Source organism: Porites lutea, chromosome 1, assembly GCF_958299795.1.
Source record: "Porites lutea chromosome 1, jaPorLute2.1, whole genome shotgun sequence".
NCBI lineage: Eukaryota > Metazoa > Cnidaria > Anthozoa > Scleractinia > Poritidae > Porites > Porites lutea.
The window spans coordinates 32,205,007-32,227,735 of NC_133201.1; the positions used below are offsets into that span (position 1 = coordinate 32,205,007).

General features: G+C 39.1%; 4 protein-coding genes across 11 annotated transcripts in view; 1 reads left to right on the top strand and 3 right to left on the bottom strand.

Annotated features, from left to right (window-relative positions):
• LOC140948593 (uncharacterized) overlaps positions 1–19,171 on the bottom strand; it is a 32,238-nt gene extending 13,067 nt beyond the window's left edge. Inside the window, exon 1 of the mRNA XM_073397851.1 lies at positions 18,989–19,171. The gene's annotated coding sequence lies outside the window, so the exon portion shown is untranslated. The remainder of the gene's footprint in view (positions 1–18,988) is intronic.
• Positions 1–22,729, top strand: part of LOC140948513 (uncharacterized) — a 60,713-nt gene that overhangs the window by 6,929 nt on the left and 31,055 nt on the right. For 2 of the 7 annotated variants that reach the window (XM_073397792.1, XM_073397801.1), the window contains exon 4: positions 22,555–22,725. In XM_073397792.1, coding sequence (XP_073253893.1) covers positions 22,555–22,725 — 171 coding nt within the window. Of the gene's footprint in view, positions 1–19,778; positions 19,930–21,083; positions 21,513–21,854; positions 21,999–22,554; positions 22,726–22,729 lie in introns of those variants that run through there. The other 5 variants (XM_073397762.1, XR_012167056.1, XM_073397785.1 and 2 more) reach the window with 5 other exon arrangements.
• LOC140948614 (uncharacterized) lies at positions 8,139–10,765 on the bottom strand. The gene is made up of 4 exons (XM_073397883.1): positions 10,291–10,765; positions 9,783–9,979; positions 9,303–9,425; positions 8,139–8,296 (listed from the first exon to the last, which is right to left on the bottom strand). The coding sequence occupies exons 2-4, from the start codon at positions 9,963–9,965 to the stop codon at positions 8,150–8,152; spliced, it is 453 nt and encodes a 150-aa protein (XP_073253984.1). The 5' UTR covers positions 9,966–9,979; positions 10,291–10,765; the 3' UTR covers positions 8,139–8,149.
• On the bottom strand, positions 12,605–18,062 carry LOC140948577 (uncharacterized). Of its 2 annotated transcripts, none has more exons than XM_073397834.1 (5): positions 17,822–18,062; positions 16,444–16,640; positions 14,351–14,473; positions 13,677–13,841; positions 12,605–13,317 (listed from the first exon to the last, which is right to left on the bottom strand). In XM_073397834.1, the coding sequence occupies exons 1-5, from the start codon at positions 17,871–17,873 to the stop codon at positions 13,216–13,218; spliced, it is 639 nt and encodes a 212-aa protein (XP_073253935.1). In that variant the 5' UTR covers positions 17,874–18,062; the 3' UTR covers positions 12,605–13,215. The 2 variants fall into 2 exon arrangements, with proteins under 2 accessions (XP_073253935.1, XP_073253943.1); XM_073397842.1 differs by having other exon boundaries at positions 17,826–17,968.

Genomic DNA, 22,729 nt, shown 5'->3' on the forward strand with positions numbered 1-22,729 from the left:
CCTACCCTAACCCTAACCCGAGCCCTAACCCTAGCCCTAACCCTAACGCTAGCCTCTAACCCTAACCTCTAACCCAAACCCTAACCCTTACCCTAAACATGACCCTAACCCTAACCCTAAACACTAACCCTAACCCCACCGCTTAACTTAATAGATCATATCAACGCAATGAAATGTAGATTCCCGTTTCCATAACCAAAAACAGCTGATTTTCCATTCGATAAAAAATTTACCGCTGTACTTTCGGTAAAATTAACAGTAAACGTGCCTAATCCTCCGTTAGTTTTTACATTCTGCACAGTCATAACTCTCTCGCGGAGCCCAGAGGCAACGCTTTTTACAAAAATTCTTTACAGCGTTAATTAAGCAAATTTAATATTCACCAAGAAATCTGTATTAACCTCTAACCCCCTACCCCTAACCCTAAAACTAAAACCTAACCCTAACCCTAACCCTTAACCCTAACCCTAATCCTAACCCTACCCTAAGCCTGATCCCTAACCCTAACCCTAACCCTAACCCTAACCCTAACCCTAATGCTTATCCTAACCCTAACCCTAATCCTAACCCTAATTCCTACCCTAATCCTTATCCCTAACCCTAATACTAACCCTAACCCCTAACCTTAACCCTAACCCTACCACCTGGCTAGCCCTAACCCTAACCCTAACCCTGGCCTCTAACCCTAACCCCTAACCCTAACCCTAAAACGTAACCCTAAACCTAACTCCTAACCCTAAAACCTACTCAAAACCCTAATCCTAACCCTAACCCTAAAACCTTATCCCTAGGCTTTATCCCTAACGCTAATTCTAACCCTAACCCTAACCCTACCCCTAACCCTAACTCCTAACCCTAACACTTATCCTAACCCTAACCCTAACCCTCACCTTAAACACTAACCGTAACCCCAGCCTTAGTCCTGACCCTAACCCTAACCCTAACCTCTAACCCTAACCCCAAACCCTAGCCTTAGCCCAAACCCTAACCCTAACCCTAGCCTCTAACCCTAACCCTAACCCTGACCTTAGCCTCAACCCTAACCCTAACCCTAACCATAACCCTAACCCTAACCCTAACCCTAACGCTAACCCTACGTCCCAACCCTAAAACCTACCCAAACCCTAACCCCAACCCTAAGCCTTATCCCTAACCCTAATTCTAACCCCACCCCTAACACCTACGCTAAACCTATCCCTAACTCTAACCCTAACCTAACCCTAACCCTAACCCTAACCTTAGACTTAACCCTAACCCTAACCCTAACTTTCTAACCCTAACCCCTAACCCTTACCTTAACCCTAACCCAACCCTAACCCTAACCTGAACCCTAACCCTAATCCTAACCCTAATTCCACCCTAACCCTAAACCCTAACCCTAACCCTAACCTTAACCCTAACCCTAATCCTAACCCTAATTCCACCCTAACCCTAAACCCTAACCCTAACCCTAACCTTAACCCTACCCCTAACCCTAGCTTCTAACCCTAGCCCCTAACCCTAACCCTAACCTTACCCCCTAACGCTAACCGTTACTCTAATCCCTAATGGTAACCCGAATCCTAACCCGAACCTTAGCCCTTATTCCTAACCCTAACCCTAACCCTATCTCTAACCCAAACCCTAGCCCTTATTGCTAACCCTAACCCTAACCCTATCTCTAACCCTAACCCTAACCCTAGCCTAACCCTTAAGCCCTAACCCTAACCCTAAACCTAACCCTAAATCTAAAATCTGTATGTCTCGAACAATAAAAAAATATATCAACGAGACACAGTCAAAACTTGTGACCGATTTTGATAAAATAAACTGTTAGGTTTTTCAAGAACTACAGTAAACATGTGATGCCGATCAAAAGTTAAAAATTGTCAGAGCACCCAAGTTCTGGCTAAAAGAAAATTCCTGTAAAAGACGCGTTACAATGTTAGTCCACGCAAAAACCAGAAGTTCTACAATTTTCCGATAAACAAACTTTGTATCGGTAAATATTTAACGGAACATTGTTCTATTCCAACTAGTAACGGCGTGGTAGTCGCCCGCTGATGGTTATTAATCCACTCCCGAAATATGGCTAAATCAGCTATCCACAAATTATTGACAGAAATCCTCCACGTTATCGAGAAACTAATTTGCATCTGATTTATAGACAAACACTAAATAAGGAACATTCTGCTCAATAGCGTCTCATTAGAAATGCATTCTATGCCAAACTTTGCGGTTCTTGAAGGGGAATCAAGACACCAGTCGAGCGCCAGACGACAACAAGCAGCCATGTTCGTGTCAGACATGCTTGAGTCGTTCAGCGCATCAGTCTTCACTTTAAATCACCATATCTTTACTTTACACGAAGGTCTTTCCTAAGTGTCTGCTACTATTTGAATCTCAAGCAACCTTTCAAAGTGAAGAATTTTGTCCCCATGACTATGCACCATAGTCGCTGTCACTGGTCGCGTGCTCTTTATCAGGTCTTAGTGCGCATGCTCATGCAAAAAAATACCCCTGTTGTAACCTGTAGATGCGAGAAATTTTGGTAATCCCGTGACCGTCTGTCCGTCAGTACGTGCACCCCTATATGTAAGCCGGTGTGAAATTTCTCATTCAAGCATCTGTGTGTTTTGGCGGTAAATTGCATATCCACCCGGACGCTTAGAGAGAAAAAGTACAAGAAAGCCGATTTTTTTTTCGACTAAATTTTAATTATGTCTATCTATACTAACTTGGATAACAGAGAAAAAGCTAAAGCGAGAAACAAGAAACAAAGGAGACGTATCTCGTTGCAAGAATAACATGAAAATTTTATAACGGTGGTGATAAAATGTGAAATGCTAGCGACTAGCAGAGTGAAAATGGGTGGCAGTGAAGAAAAAAGTGAACAGGAACACAAGCAAGAGAATCATAGACCCACACCATCGCCCAGAATGACGCGACGTATTAGGGAACTTTAAGCGCACTCCGAGAGCCAAATTTGAATTATGATCAGCGAACCGACGCCAAAAGAAAAAACGGACAAAACTGTTCAGAGTGGCTGACGTTTTTCACGTTTTTTATTAGTGTCGGCAGCATATGGATTTTGTAGACCTTGTAGAAGTTCTGGCTTCTTCGCACTGAAAATCGGCTACTTTAGTAACTTTTTTGTATGAGAGGTCACGTTTGAGGCTTAATATTTGTTGGGCAAGTCACTGTAGTCATGTGTCAGCATATGGATTTGTTAGTCTGACTATTAAGGAAGACACTCCGAACGTTTGGTACGATTACATTGTTTGAAAGTTCTGGCTTTTCGTCAATTACTAAAAGTACTCCTGTTCATTTAAGTTCGTAAATCTCGAGGACACCCTCGACTTGGTTTGAAACTCCTGCCTGCATATTAATGTTTTGATCAATTGAAACGGATTGAAACGTTAATAATTATCTCATACACTGTCTCTCAGTTGTCCCTGAGGCGTTTAAAAGATGCGGCTTTCGCCTTTTGAAGGAGCTCTCTCGCGCTAGAGAGAAGTGTGCGCAGGGGTGCATCATGAGTAAGAAAATTTGGTTATCTATGCATCCGTAGGTACGTCCACCCCTTCATGTAAGCAGGGGTGAATTTTTGCATTTCAAGAACCCGCGCGTTTCGGCGGTAAATCGCATAGCCACCCGGACTTTTAGAGATAAAAAAACAACAACAACAATGCCAATTCCTAATAATAATAATAATAATAATAATAATATTTAATATTCATATTGCGCATTTTCTATAAAAATAATCAAATGCGCATATGGGCGTGGAACTTTTTTCTTTCGACCTAATTTTAATGTCTACATTCATGTGGTTAACACAGAAAAAAAGGAGACCAATTTCGTTGCAAGAATTATTTGAAAATTTTATATCGGCGGTGAGAAAATGAGAAGTGCTACAGGCCTCCATGGTGAAAATGAGTGGCATCGAACATAAAAAGTTAACAGGAACACATACAGGTTAACCAACTCGGGGATTTCAAAGGGAAATGTCATTTAACCAAGAAAGAAATCCGCGAACAACGCATGGAGTGCAGAAACCAATTGATTAAAACAGCTTGTCTTTAATATGAGCTGCTTTGAGCTGTTTACGAAACTGAAACGCAACGATGAAACAAAAGCAAGTGTTCCACTCATTTCTTTTGCTAATTGAGAACTACTTCTTTGGCCGTTGCTTGCAGTCATTCTAACGACTATCATGTAACGCGGGACCCGCACTTGGTACCTAGAAATTTACCATTGTGATTTTGGTTGCATTCCCTGTAGCCAAACGTTTCTCAGATTTAGATAATCCAGACTGTTTCGATTTTCCTGCTAGCCGAACAAAAATCTGAAATAAGATTGATCCATACAGTAGCTGCCTGATGCTCTGATCTTCTCAATTTCAACACATCGTTTTTTATGTCTTTCCGCTAAATTAAGCGTCTTCTCTTGGAGGGATGGAAAGAAAAATTGCTCTTTAACTAGTGGTGGTTCATACTGAGAATCGTCAACTTAAAATTAACTGGAATTTGATTCAAGAAACTTCAGAAGACAATTGCGAATTGTCAAGTGCTGAGAAGGGCGTTCTAAGCACACACACACACACACACATTGGACACTGTAGTTTTACGGTGAGAAAATGCAAGCGTTTTCGCTTCCCTATTGATTTAGAGTTACAGGGGAACTCGAGTTTAATATACTACAATCCTTTAGCGGCATAGGACAAAGGAGGAGTGTAGATAACTTTTGCCCGAACTAACCTTGAATCGCCGTGTTTATCGATGAACGAGCACGATGTTGCAATCGAAAAGCAGTTTCGTTAAATGGTATAAAAATCTGAAACCAGATTGAGATACCAATCTGAACGATCCAAGTGCGGAGGTGGATCGTTCAAATTGCAATCTTACATTGGTTTAGTCCTTAGTGGAACGAAAAAACAAATTTTGGATCGCAAAATCCGGATTTCGATTGGTCAAGAGGAATGCAACTTTACACTTCACTAGATCATCAAACCATTTTATTGACAGCTACCGATTCTTTAACGAGAGTAGTCGGTATTTAGCTGGCTTTTCGAAGCCATTATGCACCGTACCCTTCGTTGTTCAAGAGCTAGTACCTGTAACTTCCGCCAAGGACTTTGGCGTCACACTTGACTCGAAATTGACCTTCAATAGCCATATTGCTTCACTAGCGTCCTCTCTTTTGTCAACCTTATTTCAAATAAATAGGGTATGACACTTGTTCTCTAAACATGTACCGTACATAATCCTAAATTCTCTAGTATTTAGCAAACTGTTCTATTGCTCGACCATATGATCTGGAACGTTTAAAGAAAACATTAATAAACTAAAACTTGTGCAAAACTTTGCTGGCCGAATACTTTCTAACACAAAAAAGTTTGATCACATTACACCAGTCTTACATGAATTTGGTTTGCTCACTACCGAAGAGCTACTATGCTTACGTGGTGTACCTATAATCTTTAAATATCTCAATGGTCTTGCGCCCAGCTACTTAAGTACTAACATACTAAGTTTGTAAAACGCCCAGAAACTCACTCTCATTGCACTAGACAGAACCTCCCTCAGTGCCGAACCTCCGCCGCACAGTGTTCCTTCCGTTTCGTGGTGTCTATGTATTGGAGCAGTCTTCCTAATGATATTAGAAACTCTGCCTCTATTGAGGTTTTTAAAAGGTGTGCCAGACTTGAGATAACCAGAAGGCGGAAATGGAGTATGTACCCATAGTTTGTTGATCTTTGTAATTAATTGCTTATTAGCTTTTTATTTTTTTTTTATTTGTAGTTCTAGCTAGCATTCAAATTTAATTATCTTTTATACGTTTTTAGAGAGCAGTTAAGTGTAAAATTTTAATGTTCGGTGGCCTGACTAATTAACTAGAAGTTCTGTAAGTTCTTATAAACAAAAAAACAAGTTCAGCTGAGTTTAAAGATGCTTTCGACATTTAGAAATAGAAATAATAAACATTTACGACATTTACCTAGTGGACAGGGAAGTCGTCATGTGACAGTAAATGGAAACGACCAGTTAGTTACTCAAATGATAGAATCTCTTTCTTTACAGGCTTCCACACAAATGAAAATAGACAACTAACATTCAGGATAATCGTGCGGTGTAACGCCGATAAGCTTTATTGGAAAACCATATTGGGCCCAAAACATTAAACAATATACCATGAATAAATTATGGGAGTTTTGGATACGTGTCTATCAAAGAACACTAGGAGGCCAGGAAAAACCTAGCCGACGTGTAGTCGCACCTCTCTCCCCCCCCCCCCCCCCCCCACCCCTCTCCATTTTTCCTTTGTCGGGGGGAGGGTGCCGCTACACGTAGGCTAGGAAAAACCCAACAAAAAACCCGCAAAAGAGCGGGAAAAAAATATGGGAAACCTGGGTCCGAACCAAGCCCAAAAATCCACACCCTTTCTACGATGTCATAAAAAGATTATAATGACAACATCACGTTAAGCTTTTAAACATACATAGATTGTAGCGGTAACGACTGATAATAACTTAGATGCCACACACCCACTCTACAATCCCTTGTCGAAAAAACTGAATACATGAAGTAAATCAAACAGAAGTCAATTATCTTCTAATACCACGCAACCCAAAGGAATTTCCAGTAACAAATCAATTCAGTGAACTGCTAAATCGCTTTAACACAGCAAGCAAAGGAAGACTTAATGACCATCTTTTAATAATGCGAAATACTGGTTGATTAGAATTTTTTTTGATTCGCTTAACTCTGTACAATATTAGATACCAAATAGAAGACGGCTCTCTATACAGACTCCAATGTTTTTTTACCCGAAAGAAGAAAGACCAACCCCAACATTCACCATGATATTTTTCATTTCTTTTTCTTTCCTTTCCTTTCCTTTCTTTTCTTGTTAAATCTTTTCTATCTTCTTTTCTTTTTCTCGGGGGAGGGGGTAATTCTGCACGATGTCCATTTTATTAAGGTAGACGGGTTTCTTCTTTCCCTTTCTTTTGTAAAAGCACCCTCTTTTTGGTTATAATCGGTAGGCTACATACGTTTTATTGAGAACGATAATCATTTATAAGCATACTGAAATTTATACTTCGCGTCAAATAAGTACGTGTAAATGGTGAGGAGTGACCATTTGATTCGCTAATTATATCATGGGTGGCAAATTAAGCTCACAATCATTGTTCATCGAACTGATCATTTATCGAGAACTCAACGCAATGAACACTTTATAGCATAAATTTTAGCTTAAGTTCATATTAAATTTTCAGAATTTCTCGACAAAATACCTTCTTATAGAATCCTTCTTGATGTGCTCTTTAGTATGTTTAGGTCTTCTGAAGGGTCTTTTAATAACCTGATATCTTCATTCACGATATTTTACTAAACTTTGCCGCCACCTTGGCACTAACACGTACGGTAGGTAATTATAAATTGACGCTGAAATTTCGGGCCAAAATTAAGGAGTAATTTGTCACCCATGATATTACGGAAAAACACTTTAAAAACCATTTCTACTCAGCTGATTTAACATCGGGAAACTTCGTTTTCAAATTTAATTATAAAGGAGGGTAACACCGTGTCCTTATTTACATTTACCTTAATTTAAACCAAGGATAAAATTACACCACAACATTTAGAAAGTCATTTAAAACCAAGGCTTTTTGTCACGTGGTCATAAGTTCGTCAGTTACTACACTCGCCTCGGCTGGTTCAAGGATAACAAGTTCGTTTTCAACTTTGTGTCGCTCTGGGGAAGCTAAAAAGATAAAAAAAAAGAAAGAAAAAAAGGTTAATTATGAAAAGAAACACTTCTTCCTCCCCTCTGCAGATTCCTCTTTGTGCTGGAGGTACTTCCTGCGAAGGAGAGATACCGTCTAACACTCCACAATGTGATCATCATTAGCGAATGGCTTTCAGACGCTCGACTCCTTGTTTAGAAGCAACACACCGGAAAAAAATTCAAACATCATTTTAGGTACACTCAATCGATTTTCTGAAATGGGATCCAAATTTTCAAAGACCCATGGTTTTCTAACTCCTTTTTTCCAGCCATCAAGGCGATAGTGCCATTTTCCCATAGAAAACGTTGACACGAATAACGGCACGGATTACAAAAGAAAAAAAAACTATCGTTATACTTACCAGGGATAGTGGGACTTTTAACTGCTCTGTTTCCAAAAGGATCTCTTTTCAGTGTTTTCATCGATTAGCTCGGCCTTTACTTTCATGAACAACGAATCGCTTGGTGGCAAAGTAAAAATCATTTTCTCAGGCAATCGCATCTCCTCAATGTTCCGTCTATCGACCTACCATGAATAATATCAGTATACGTTAAGGTCACTAAATAATCCCAATACGTGTGTAGTTACGGAATGCCTATTACTTTTAATTCGCGCACATATGTGAACCATCGCCCTCCCATTTTAGAGTGCCTGTCTATTGATTGGGAGCGTGAAGCGCCAGTAGCTAACCAACCCAAATACGTTCCAAAAGACCAGTACAGTCGTAATCCAAATGAATAAGATCTTTCTTCTGTTCAAATGACCGAATCACTCGGACAATTTTATGTTGTCCTTGGCTGCTTTAAACTTATTTCGTTTCAGTAGGAGGGGACATAAAAGAACCCAAAACATTAATCGAAATGAAGAGGAGAAGTAGATCACGATGTGACTGTCAAGGTCTGTGTGACTTGTTACTTGTTCGATGCAGGTCTGTGAGGCGCGATGATAGTTTGAGGCGGTGGGAAGCTGCACATGTAAACGTCTGATCTCACCCCACTGATTTCGCCGCAATTCATGCAGCCATACCCTAAAAGAGCGGTGGAGGGAAACGTCCCAGTTATCTTTCTAGTAGGGTGATGACTGCTGCGGGCCCGAGGGGCTGTATGTTGGTCCACCTATCTAAAGGATAGGTAACCTTTTTCTGTTTGTCTTTCTTCATACAGATGTGTAACCATCTCTAATAACTAACTACTTGTGCTGCTCGGAATAAGTTTGAACTTGCATACTGGCCATAGTTTGGATCAAAATGCGCTTTGATTGTCCCATTTCTTATGAATTGCTTTTCGTAATAATAAGAAGATATTTCAATTTCACTTGTAGCTCAATCTGATTCTTAAGTAATCATATAAAAAAGGTCCAGACTCCGGATGTCTCCTCATAACCCTGGAGAAGTTCAGTAAAGTTTGTGTTATTGGATCCACTGATGCTTTGCTTGGCTTGCATAGATTTCATTTTTGTTTTGTAGTACCTTTACTATAAGTTTGCCCAAATTCAAAGGCTGCCAACATTTACCTGCGTATAGAAGTGTTACCTTTTTCACTGCCTGAAAAGATCCCATCTCCAATTTCGCCACAAGAGTCCCTGGTCCCTGCATTTTTCTCCAGGAGAAATTGTTTGAATAGATTGTGATCATTGGCATCCTGATCTTTTCCTCCTAGGAAAGCAAGCGTTAAATTAACGCTTAGCAGTTAATTGTTGAGGAAACTTGGTTAAATGGGACAGACCTTAAGTTTGAATGAATTATTTCAATGTAAAAAGGTGACTTGTGATAAAGGGGTTGATATAACTAAGAAGCTCAGTGAAGAATAACGTTGATGACAATGACAATAGGCAGTTTGTTTAAGCTGATGACGACTGATACTGATCTGATTTTCATTCCTCCATCTGCATTTCACATTATGACGACGATAACCAATAATAGACAACAACCCACACATGATGTGGACAATAGCTAGGGTGCGAACTCGGCTACATTCTTATACCACCCTAATTCCCTAAGTAAGTTATGTACCTGCAGAAAGGTTCTTCTGTCCACACCAGCTCTCGTTACGCATAGAAAAATCTGCTTGTGGGATACATTGTTCTCATCCAGCTCTGATTGAACGTGGCTGAAGATATCGATATTATACCAGTCATCTTCAGACTCAGAATCTACGCATGTTGTTTGTTCAGCCAACGAGACATTGTCTGACATAACCGCAGAAAAGGCTAGAGAAAAAAAGGGAAATACTATTACCCTGTATATCAGCAGAAAGTTGCCATTTAACGTAAGAGAAGCTAAAAACGATTCACAAAACAAAGAGGGGTTTCATTTTTTGATGTGGCATGGACGCTAAATTTTTGACATCTTTCTTTGTCATTGATACGTATTAACACTGAGGTTACCCATTTACTTGCCGCTTACCCTACAGGCCATAGAAATGCTGAGAGGATTCGTGGCTTAAACCTTAATTAGCAAAGACTAAATTCCCTTGCTCTTTACATTAAAAAACCCGCTACAAAAAGGTTTCTGAGCTTACGATGTCAGACTAAAAAAGACCAATGCATGGCTTTAGCTTTGCCTTCCAAGGACGCCATCCGCTGAAGCGGCCACAAGGTTATTAGCAGAGCCAGCATGATCACGATTTTATCGTTGTTTTCTGTTGAACCACAGACAAAACTGCAAAACAGAACAACTGTTTAACAACACCATCACTGGCATCATAGTTTGAAAGACAAATAACTTCTTATACTAAGTCTACCTTAGTTTATAGGCCCTGGATAATGTCGTTGTTAAGTGATATTAATCGCTGGTAAAAATGGTAGGTAATTGACAGGGAGAGTCTTAAGACTACTTTCATCTCGTACCCAGGCCTTTTAGAAATTACGACGTACTATTGATAAAAAGCCTCAGAGAAACATAAATGGATACATTAATGAATGAAAGAAAAAGATATGTGAAAAATGTAATACTTTGGCAACAGGTAGACAATTTTCATGACGAACACGTTAGCTATTTTGAATATACAATTATTGAGCTAATAGGGGTGTTCAAAATAAACTTTGAACAATATGACGTTTTTCTACAGCTGTCAGATATGGTCGGCCATTTGTTTCAAATTATGACACGATATACGTGCGGTTTTTTCCCACGTATACTTGCAATCATTCCTGCTACACGATATACGTGCGTTTTTTTGTCACGTATACTTGCGTTTTATTCCCAAGTATATGACCATTTTCTTACAAACGCGCATATATATGCGCACAAAAAAAGCCCATATATATGCGTTACAAACAAGTATGTGGTATATACGGTCGCAGAAAGTCGCCGTATAAGAGGCACCGAATTATACCGTCAGCAAAAAACGCCTTCATGTACGATGGAGATGAAAAGTAACTTCAGTTTGAATCAAGCATGGCCACAATGCTCGCGTTAATTTCGAGCAAGATTTGGTCCTTATACACTGCCCTCACAGTAGTGGTGGTTCGAGATCGTTATTCACTTTTACTGGCTTAAAAAAAAAAAAAAAAAAAAAAAGCTGCGCGACGAATAATACAGGCCGTAAAGAACAATACATTCCCCATAGTCGATTAAACCACCGTCATCGTCAAAGTACGGAGGTATTTGAATGCCATAACAAGACTGTAACAAGACAAACGTCTATGCAAAGATGACGTCATCGTCTGTCTGGGAAGCACTGCTTAAACTTCGTTTTCCCGCTGAAAACGAAAACCCTTGGGCCAGTCTGCCTCGGTTGTGAAGCGTCGTCGTCATGCGTTTAGTTGTCGATGCTTAAGGTCCCTCGTAGATATACATTGCGATGCGTTCTTGCAGCTTGAACACACGAGAGATAAAAAAATGTATACAAAAAACCTGTTTAGGACTGTTATTGGTTAAGTGTACTGAAGGGTTTTCGATCATTTAAGACGGTGCGGTGTATCATTTCTTCCTTAGCTATTAAGAGAAAATCCAAATGGATTAACTGTGTGAGATGGACCATCAGTTTTCATGGGAGTTGTGTAAATTTTTAACGTTCGGTGCCATCTCAGATCGAGAAAACAAATTCCTTATTAACCAAAGTCAAGTTCACCTCAATCAACCCAAAACGCAGCTTCAAAATGTCGGAATGAGATACTCTCTCGGTAGCATTTACTTTGGGAAGGGAAGAAATGGAACAGTTTTGAAAAATGGAAACGATGGGATTGCATCAGTCAGATATTCAGTTCTGTTCTCAACAACAGCCTTCCACCCCAATAATTAGAGGCCAAATTTCTGGTTAATTATACCTAAAGTTGAAGTTGAAGTTTATTAATTCATAAACTGACATACCGCATTAGCAGTTCGAAAACTGAATTGCGCATTTACGTTACAAAAATTAAATTATAGATCTAAACATTAACTAATCTATCTTAAAAAATATTAACTAAGGGACGGATCATTAGAAAACTTATAGGGGGGAGGGGGGGGGGGCGGGCGTTGTACAAAAAAAATATTCGCGCAAGGCAAAATTAAATGAAAAAAAATTCATGCACGCCAATTAACCCTAAAAAATATTCATGCTACGGCCTAAAACAATTCATACAAGAAATTTGATAACGAAAAAAAAATTCCTACGGCTCAAAAATTCCCGTCCCCTCCCCCCCCCCCCCCCCCATAACTTTTCTAATGGTCCGTCCCTAATCTATCTTAATTAAAAGGTATAAAAAAGCTAACAAGACATGAGATGCGAAATTCGAAAACTCTAAAATAAAGCTATTCATTAAAACAGTCGGTTTTAAAATGTGGCATGTTAAAAGGTCGCGCGCGCTAGTGGATAAGTAGATTCGTGCTGTACAGGTAATAACTTGTTGTCATTTACAATTGTGTGAAAAAGTGCAATGCAGACTCGTATTTTGTCACGGTGGGTTGCTTATTCCTTAAAGTTCATAATAACACGAGCCTCATGATTATCCTGGTGGGCTGCTACTTCTACATACAAAGTTCACAATGTTCAATAATATACCACCAGCAGGAGATAGGCTCCCGACATCGTGAATAAAATGACGGAGATTTGGATACGCATATAAAAGGTACTCAAAGGCCTACTAAAAGAACGCAAAAACGGGCAGGTTAAATGTAGGAAACCTGGGAACGAACTACGCAAAAAAAAAATCCGCTAGCCTCGTTAAAGAAATGGTTAATGATAAGATTGAGTTAAACTTTCACGTAGTGTCATAACGGCCACGAATGACTTGATCCCTATTTCAACAAAACTTTAAAAAAATAGAGTCTAATAAAATTCCTCTTCGCTCACATTGATTATACAAGCACTTGCCAAATACCTCTAAAACTAATTGCACTGGTATTATCTCCGTTCGTATGTACACTTGTGCCAAGGTATTTACAGGCGGGAAATGAATTTGCACCAAGGAACCGCAACATTTAGAAGACTTAGAATGTCATGTAAAACCTATACTTGTCGTCACGTGCTTGTAACTTCATCGGCAGTTACTGTACTGGACTCGGCTGGTCCACGGATAACAAGTTCGTGTTCAAGTGCAGGCTTCGTGTCTATCTGGGGTAGCTAAAATGATTAAAAACAAAAAAAAGTTTATTATGATACGAAACACCTCTCTCCTCTGCAGAGCCCTACATGTTCTACTTCCTGGCTCCACATGCGATTAACGAATAGCTTTTAGGCGTCCATTACTCCTTGTTTGGAAACAACAAACAGAAATGAGCTCGAGATTTCAAGCATCATCTTGAGTACTTCTAATCGAGTTTTCGAAATCGGATGTTAATTTTTAAAGACCCTTAGCTTTCTAGGTCCTCTTTTACGGCACAAGTGATAGCACCATTCCCTAATAGAAACACAGACGCAAACAACGGCCCTGTAAAAAAAAAAAAAAAAACAAAAAAAAAATGCTGATTAAAATTACTTACCAAGGACAGTGGGACGTGTAACTGCTCTGTTTCCAAAAGGATCTCATTGTCACTGTTTTCATCGATTAGCTTGGCTTTTACTTTCATGAACGATGCGTCGCATGGTGGCAGAGTGAAGGTTATTTTCTCAGGCAGTCTCATCTCCTCTATCTTCCGTCTATCGACCTGCATAAGATAATAATAGATGTTCATGTTACTTTCTGAAAGGGGTGATAAAGGCGCGCCTGTGAGTTTTAAGTGCTTATCTACATGTATATACACTGTCTTAAGGACATGAACTGAAAACGTTTTTATTTTTGTCTGTCTCCATCCACCGATGTGTACTAATAACTAACAACTAACTACTTGTGCTGCTCCAGATCAACCGTGTAAGTTTGAACTTGCAATTTAGTTTAATCCCACAGTTTGGATGAAAATGCGCTTTGATTTTCCCATCTCTTTATTAATTACTTCTCGAAATAATGAAAGGATTTATAGATGGTTTTAAAAATTTCATATGCAATGCAAGCTGACTCTGAAGTTATCAATTAAAAGAGGTTTCAGACTTCTTGTCTCCAAAAAACGATGGCCGGGGATTTCCAAAGAAAATTTTAGTAAATTTTGGTTTCTTGGCTACCACTAGTTTTGGGCAAAATCAAAGGCCGCCCACATTTATGTAGGGAGATAAGCATTACCTTTTTCACAGCTTGAAAAGATCCCATCTCCAATTTGGCAACAAGAGTCACTGATCCCTGCTTTTTTCTCCATGAGAAATTGTTTGAATAAACTGTTATCATTGGAATTCTGGTCTTTTGCTCCTGAGAATAAGACAACTTTTAAATCAACACTTATCAGCAATACTGAAGGTAAAGAAACTATTTCGGTTAACTGAGCATGGGACAGACCTTAAACATGAAATTATTTGGAAGATGTGCTTTTTTAACTGAAAATACATTTGTTCTCGATGATACTCAATTAGAATATACCCCCTTTACAGAGGTTTAGCCCCTTTTTTCATAAAATTCCAGGTATTACGGAAACCTCTCTTTGAACAACATTTTTTTCTTCGACCTGGCGCGAAACGGCAAAAATTAGCTACGGCCTGTGGTAGGATAGCAAGTCGACAGACGTCAAAAGACCACAGTACAGTGAAGAGCGCAAGTACTTTAAAAATTGGTGCTACACAATGCATGAAGACAAAAAGGGTTAGCAAGATTTGTGCTTAGGGGTGAGTGTAATAAGAAGCTGAAGAATAATGTTGATGGCGATGAAAATACCCAGTTTCTTTTAGCTGATGATGAATGATGCTGATATGATTCATAATTCCTTCATCAGCATGTCTCATTATGACGAAGACAGAAAATTAATACACCGAATGCAAATATGGCGGATCTCTCGGTCGGCCCGGGTCTAGTTGCGCGAAAGCGAGGCTAGTGAGGCCTCGATAGTTTTGTTTTGACTGCGCGTCTTAGCGATTCAGTCGATCAATATGGTTTCCTTCGAGTTGTTACGTGTTTAAGAGCCATCAAAGAGGAGATTTAACTCCAGCAGAGACGAAAGTTGATTATCTTCGCTTTGTCAAGGTTCTTTACGAAGAAAGAAATGGATTCAAGCTATTCGGCACGGCGAATCATTGGAGGCACTTTACTATCACAGAATTAAAAGAACAAAAGTGTGCTCGCTTCACTTCAGAAGAGAAGACTCACAAAACTATTAGAATGGGTGAATAACTGCAAGATTCATGGTTCTGTTTCAAGTTTGCTTTGTCCATTCTTTTACCAACGAAAGGTAAATATCCTCGAGAACGAGTGAATCCGCCGTTGCGACTTACCAATCTTTAGGCGCTCTCAGGTACACAACGACAGACAACAAGGCCGAATGTTTTCACAGTCTTCACGATCCTGTATTCAAGAGTTTGAGCAGTGCCATAAAAGAAGCAATTTTTGGAAAATCGCTGTTAGTTTATCTCGAAACCATTCGACAAGTTGCTAAAGTAGATCACGCGCAAGGTCACATCCAATGCTCGAATACTTGCACGCTATTTCTCTGCCAGAACCTTTTTCCTTCTCCTTACTTTCTTAGTTGGCAACGGTTCTTCTGTTAGTTTTTTCAGTGCACTTTGGTCAAGGACTGTTCTTGAAATATGTCGCTTTCTTCTGGCTCTTACATAGTTTCACAGGCCACGCTTGTAGGATTAAAAGGCGATTTTTATTTTTGTTGTTATATTTTAATATAGCTGATTTCAGCGTGAAATCTAAGAGATCTTACAGTCCACAGTGGATGCTCCCGTTCTCGAGAATGTTTACCTTTTGTTGGATAAATAACAGACAATGCAAACATCTTGGAACAGCACCATCTCTTACGAAAATTATTTCATTCAAATACTTTCGTGAGTTCTCTTATGCATAAAAGCAAGTGAAGCGAGCACACTTTCGCTGTAAAGTGCTTCCCATCGCCGCGCCGAATCGCATGAATCCTTAACTTTCTTTGTGAAAAGATCTCGGGAAAGTAAAGGCTATCCCAGTTAGACTAAAATCTTATTTTTGGTGGCCCTCAGGCATGCAACAACTCGAAGCGAACCGTATCGATCGACTCAATCGCTAAGACGCACAGTCAAAACAAAACTCTGGAGGCCTCACTAGCCTCGCTTTCGCGTAACTAGACCCGGGCCGGCCGAGAGGTCCGCCATACTTGCATTCGGTGTATAACCCACCCAAGACGTCGACAGTAGTTAGGGTGCGAACTTGGCTACATTATCCCATCCTAGATCCGTAAGAAAATTATGTACCTGTAGAAAGGTTCTTCTGTTCCCTCCAGCTCTAGTTACGTATATAAAAAGCTGTTTGTGGGATTCATTGCCCTCATCAAGCTCTGGTTGAACGTGGCTGAAGATATCAATAATGTACCAGGCATCTTCGGACTCAGAATCTATACATGTTGTTTGTTCAGTCAGCGAGGCATTGTCTGACATGACCTCTGCTAAAGCTAGGCAAAAGAGGGAAAAATATGTTATTCCCTTAAACAAAACTGCCAATTAATTATCCCTTGGCATGTATCTTGGCGAAAGCCGCCCGTGGTGAAAAGATTAACTAAACAACGAAGGCTGCCATGAAAGGTACAAACATTTAAATTTATGACATATTTCCTTCTTATTGATACGTATTAGCACTGAGGTTTCTTTATGTACTCGTTAGTCACCCCAACCATGCAAAGTTGAGGGGGCTCGAGGTATAATCCTAAGCAGACTAAAATTCATTTCCCTTGTAATGAACACCGGTTATACAAAGGCTCTTGCTTACGATATAATAAAAAGACCAATGCATGGCTTTAGCTTTGCCGTCCAAGGACGCCATCTTCTCCGTGACACGGTCATTAGCACAGCCAGCATATCATTTTATCGTGTAATTCTGACACTCCCAGATGAAACTGCAATACAGTACAATTGGAACTTATAGTTAGTCTACCTTAATTAAGCAAGAGGTTTTGGAAAATGTTGATCGCTAGCCGTTGTCGATAGCGATTTCAGCACGGTAAATATGCCAGCAATATGTAAATATGGCGGTTAGAAGGTGGGAAAGACTTAAAGAACGACGTTCAATCGCATACCCAGGCCATTTTGGATGTTCAAAATGGCGACCTCATATTGATAGCCTCAGAGTACTCCCTCTACGAATAAATATGTACTGTATTAAAATTACATTAATATGTCAGAAGTCACTTTGACTCCTCCTTGAAGTTTTATTTGACGCTAGCACTTTACCCAGTTAAATGAATTAGCTAGGAGTGTGACACAGCCGGAAATAGTGATGTTTCCAGTGCTGTCACTGTCTTCGTTAGAGTGAGTCAACTTATCTCAGTAAATCATCTTGATATTACTCCCTCAGGAAGGTTACAAAACAATTAGATTATCATTTTGATTTTGGCATATCAGTCCCTGCAAAATGGTATTCTAATATGTAATTTGCGAACTAAAAACATTTTAAAAGGAATTTTTAATTTTGCAAGTTCCTTTTTGAACAAATCGATGTAAAACAGTTACAAAACGGTGGTGCTTCGAGAGCCAGCAGCTTCCTTTCTTTAACAAGCAATTTACTCAAGCAGCAAGGGTAGACTCGAAAAACAAACAATCTAATTAACTAAATGCTTGGAGTGACTCTAAAGGTTACCTACTACGGGAGAAGAGATAGCGTATGTTTGAACATTCTTCGGTCCTATCATCTGTTTGATCCTGGGTTCGTTGACTTGCGCTTAAGAGTACTGTTTCGAGAATTGCTCTCTGGTTTGAGGTTTAGACCTCCTAATGTATAGAGTCGGGCGAGTCGTATTGCTTTTATAATGTCTGGCTGATCGGGAAAGTGGAAAACACTATAGTTCATCCGCTGTTACCTAAATGGTTGCCGGGAAGGATGGTCTGATTCAATGAATATTAAATGGGTTTAACCGGAAAATGTAATTATTAAATGCTGGTTATGAAATAAATGAATTGCTATAGACTCCTGCTACTTCCTTGAAATAAGCCTCCCTTTTGCAAAGAAAAAAATTATCTCACTGACACAAAGCAGCTTCCTTGTACATATATTGCTAGAAGAATCACGGTGTTTATGTCGATAGACGTGAAATATCGTGTTTAAGATTGTTGTGCATGTTATTCATAATTAAGGAAGACAGTTATGCGTTCAACTTTTAATTTTTAAAAGAACATTAAAGAAAAATAAATAGAAATAACATCAATTCGTCAGCTGGTAAAAATCCCAACCAAGTATGAAACCGACAGCTAAACTTCCTCGTAGCCTAATCTGCATACATAATCGAACAGGGGATTCCCCTAGTGCCCAGCATGTTTACGTTTACAACCTTGCGTTTGTGGAAACAATTCATTTAAATGCTTCCTTTAAATGAGAGCACGCTGTTCTTCGATGGGGAGAAATTCCCTTTAAAAAATTTAAATTCATTGTTCTATTTCATGTGCTATTGGATTTAAAACGCGTTTTTTGGTCTGACGAAAGCCTAATAAAAGCTTTCGTGACTGAATTTGATCGCGTGACGCTAAAACGATTTTGTAATTCATGAAAGGGAACTTTAGCACGCAACCGCTATAATTATAATTACTTACATATATCACCGTTTGCAGCTTTAAAATATACCGAATATACCATCTGTTACTTTCTATACTTACAGATAGATAGCGCCTTCTATAATTATTTACTTCCCACAAATATTGACAAGTGCTGTATATGACAAATATTATGGCCTGGAAATATTTATTTTGCTAGTAGAAAATTTTGTCTCCTCGAAATACTCTGTCTACGCTTGACTATAATAAGGTTACTTACGTATTGTGTAGAAGGTCTTCCTTTCAAATTTACCAGCGTTTCGCTATCGATTGTGTCTTGGTGTGAAGACGACTGGACCGTATCAACTTCTTGATGACACAAGTTCGCTTAGCTATTCGAGTTTGACAAATAGCCGGGGAATCTAAACAAACTTCACCGAGGATATATAAATGATACTTTCAAAGAAAATGACGAAGCCATATACCGGGCATTTCCCTAATGAAGTTGATATTTGATTCACTCTTTTCTATTTTATATTATTAGCATGTTATTTATTTTTCGCTTATGGCAGCGTTTTCATTGTCGAAGGGAAAAGTACTCGTTGCGGACTACTTTGGGAATTATTTTAAGTAATCATTCGTTTATTTTCCGTTTGATTTAGGTACGTGCCTATGACATAATCAGCTTGGAGAAACACAAGTCATCGTAACCAAATAGATTTTAGTTGTGCAATACCATTTGCTTTGATTTTTCTTTATTTGAGCAAAGAGTAAAATTTACCGTGGTTGCAGTAATCCGTTGTCAATATATCTGGCGTGAGTAAATTTACCAAAACGTTTTGCAGTTTTGCATCCTCCAAATTGAATGTACAATTAATCTATCGTACATGAAACGTCTTTCGCCCTTCCTTCAAACCAAGACAAAAAATTTTGATTTGCAAGGTTTCACACTTCCGAAACTGGGAAAAAACCCTTTCTTTAGAAACTTTGTTTGTGTCACGGCTTCCCCTAAGACACAATAAGTTTGTTAATAATGCAATATGGCCCTCCAAGATACGGAAAGTGTTTGAACCGGAAGCATAGGTAGCGAATAAGAATGCATGCAGAACATGAAACTGCCAATACATGAGCAGAAGCTGCAACAGAATTCTACACAATACGGATAAACATTCCCGCTACAAGGTGCTGTCACTCCACGAAGTTAAAAAACGAACTACATGGGTAAGTGTTAAGTTGAAATAAAATATCTGCAGTAAAAGAATTTAACAATTAATGAATGAGGCTGAGTATCTTGTGCAGAATGATGGAGATCGAGGAGGGTGTTATACGTCGAGGCCGTAGGCCGATGCGGATAAAACCCTCCGAGATCTCCATAATTCTTCACATCATGCTCAGCCTCATTCAATAATTGTTTTGTTATTCATTCAAAATAATTCCTAATTTAAAACAGAGCTAAAACATGCTTACCTTCATCGATGTTACGTACATCTTCGGCAGTGCACGATTAGGGTTGTTCAGCTCCGCAAATATTCTCCAAATAGCAAGTCGTCCTTCGAGTTGTCTTATTGCTGTTCTTCACATGTTTAGCTATCATTTCGAGTGAAATGTCCACCATTTTTGTTTTCACAACCAAAACAACTCAACCTCGTCCACCGGTCTTCTCGGTTAACGGTGCATTAACCTGCAAGGAATCTGCACTTTTGACGTCATCGGTTGATTAATCGCAAAGTTGTTCCAAATTTGGTCATCTGTAGCTGATTATGGTGAATTATGCGTGTGCCTTTAACCAGTTAGAATTTGGGAAATATTTTGAATGAATAATAATCGAGGTTTATGCTCGAAGAATTTCTATCGAAGACTGAGGCATAAGGTTTACAGATGACTCAAGGAAAGGGTTTTTACAGAGTAATTAATCTCAGCGCGTTTGTGTGCGTTTCTGTTTTTTATATTTCATTTTGTCTACGTAATACATAAATTGTACTTTTTTTATCTTTTCCGGACTCGTACGCAGTAACAACGAAGGGGCAAAAATTTAAATGTAGGAAATAAATACATAAATAGATTTATAAGGTCATGATTTATAAGTCCCGTTATAAGGTCATGTGAAAGAGAAAGCGTTTCTCGGGCGAGCTCAAATACTTATTTTAAGTAAAGAACCTCTTCAATTCTGAGCTATTAATTGGCAATTAATAAAAAGGGGTTAATAGGATATGAAGAACTAAGCAGATGTCATTTCCTCGTTAAACACAAAATTCTTCCAAATTTGGTCAATATTAACTGGTTATGGTGAATTATGTGCGTGCTTTTAGCCAGTCAGAATTGGGGCAATATTTTGAATCAATAATAATTTGTTATATATATGTTGTTTTAAATAGGACTGGAGAAAGATGAAGGTTATCAAACAGACTGTCCAGATCAGCAACTGCTATCAAATCCTGAGTGGTACCTCACCATCTCAACCTTTTCTGATTGAACACTCCTGTTTAATGACACCCGGAAATGAGTGGGATATGGAGATCAAATGTCGCCCCATATCGCATGGAGCCCAAGGTGTGTCCAATCAGAGAAACAACTGGAGAAGCCTGATGGTGGTTTACCCCGAAGCTAAAGTGCAACTAAAACACAATGACATTGAAGTCACACTACCATCTCTGCAGGAGGACGTTGAGATCGCTGCGTTTGGAAGACCAGGAAAAGATGACAAAAAAAGAATGCAAATGGCGATCTTTGCTAAACGACCAAAACAAGGAAGAGACTGGAAGATTTGGGTTTATCTTGTAGATGATACAAGTCCAGCCTGTGAGGTACAGGGTACTAATATGATTGTTTATTTTGTTTTGCTTGTTTGTTTGTTTAAAATGTTACCACCATAGTTTCTTTACCATGATTTTATTTCATTTTAATTTTAAAATCATTTTTTTGGTCATGACTTTATTACCTTACCATTGATCAACCCCCTACCTCCCCCTCCCCTCCTGCTCCGCTCTAGACATTAGCCTCTCTTGAGGACGGCGAAGGCGCTAGGGAGCTTTATTACCACCAACCCTAGAAATGCAAAACAATAAAGCCAAAGGCACAATTTATTAACACTGACACTGATACGAAAACTGATTTCTACATGTTATTTCTCTTTCTTGTATAACCAGAAAATGTTTCAGGATGAAGACGAAAAAGGAAACAAACTACTGACACCACTTGCTGGAATATTTGTGTCTAAAAGCAATGAAGACATCAAAATTGAACTCAGTAAACTGGAGCCAGGATGGAAAATCAGAGAAAGCAATGTAAAGGTGTGAATAGAAAACTTGGTTGTTAACAGTCTGGCCTCCTTAATGATAAAATATTGATTAAAATCCACGCGACGTTTTATACGCGACAGGTTTGGATTAGTTTAGGGCTGTCAGTCTCTAGAGCGAGAGAACTCGGGCCCGATTCTCAAGACAATACCACTACTTAGGGTTTCTTTGTTGTTCTGTTGTTGTTTGTTTTTCGAAAGAGGATGCTGCCCTTTCCAAGGCGATACTTTCGTGTAGTTTCGATTTCCACTTACAAAAAGCAAAAAGCCAGTGCCTTAAGTTGTGTGTAGCTTTTTGGTGGTATATAGATCAACACTTAACCAAAGCGAGAATTTTATCAGTGAGAAGAATCCCTAACTAGGCTGTGGAGGTCTGGGTTCTAAAGTAATAAAAACTGGGCTTGGCTCAGACCACTCCCTAATCAACTTGCTGCTTATATTTAAGTAATTAATCAATAAACTGATCACACTAAGTCATCCTTTGTTTTTATGTTTTTGTTTTTGTTGTTTTTGTTTCGTTTTTAATGATTTGCTTTTCAATTTTCTTTTAGACAATAAAATCAACTCATGCATGGAATTCGTCAGGAAACTCCGTAGATTTTCCACGTTGCTATTTCGAAATAAGTCACGTGAATAGTGCCAAGCATTCATTCTTCTGTGGAATAGAAGCTTCTCACGAAGGAGACAGTGCACAAGCAGAAGTTGTGGCGTATTTTGAACGAGTGA

Excerpts from the sequence above, each read along its gene's own strand:
- LOC140948614 (XM_073397883.1), bottom strand. The coding sequence starts at position 9,965 with ATGTCAGACAATGTCTCGTTGGCTGAACAAACAACATGCGTAGATTCT. Across the intron at positions 9,426-9,782 it reads ACAGAAGAACCTTTCTGCAG|GAGGAAAAGATCAGGATGCC; the intron begins GTACATAACTTA and ends TTGCTTTCCTAG. Across the intron at positions 8,297-9,302 it reads CTTTTCAGGCAGTGAAAAAG|GTCGATAGACGGAACATTGA; the intron begins GTAACACTTCTA and ends TATTCATGGTAG.
- LOC140948577 (XM_073397834.1), bottom strand. The coding sequence starts at position 17,873 with ATGATAGGACCGAAGAATGTTCAAACATACGCTATCTCTTCTCCCGTA. Across the intron at positions 14,474-16,443 it reads ACAGAAGAACCTTTCTACAG|GAGCAAAAGACCAGAATTCC; the intron begins GTACATAATTTT and ends TCTTATTCTCAG. Across the intron at positions 13,842-14,350 it reads CTTTTCAAGCTGTGAAAAAG|GTCGATAGACGGAAGATAGA; the intron begins GTAATGCTTATC and ends TATCTTATGCAG.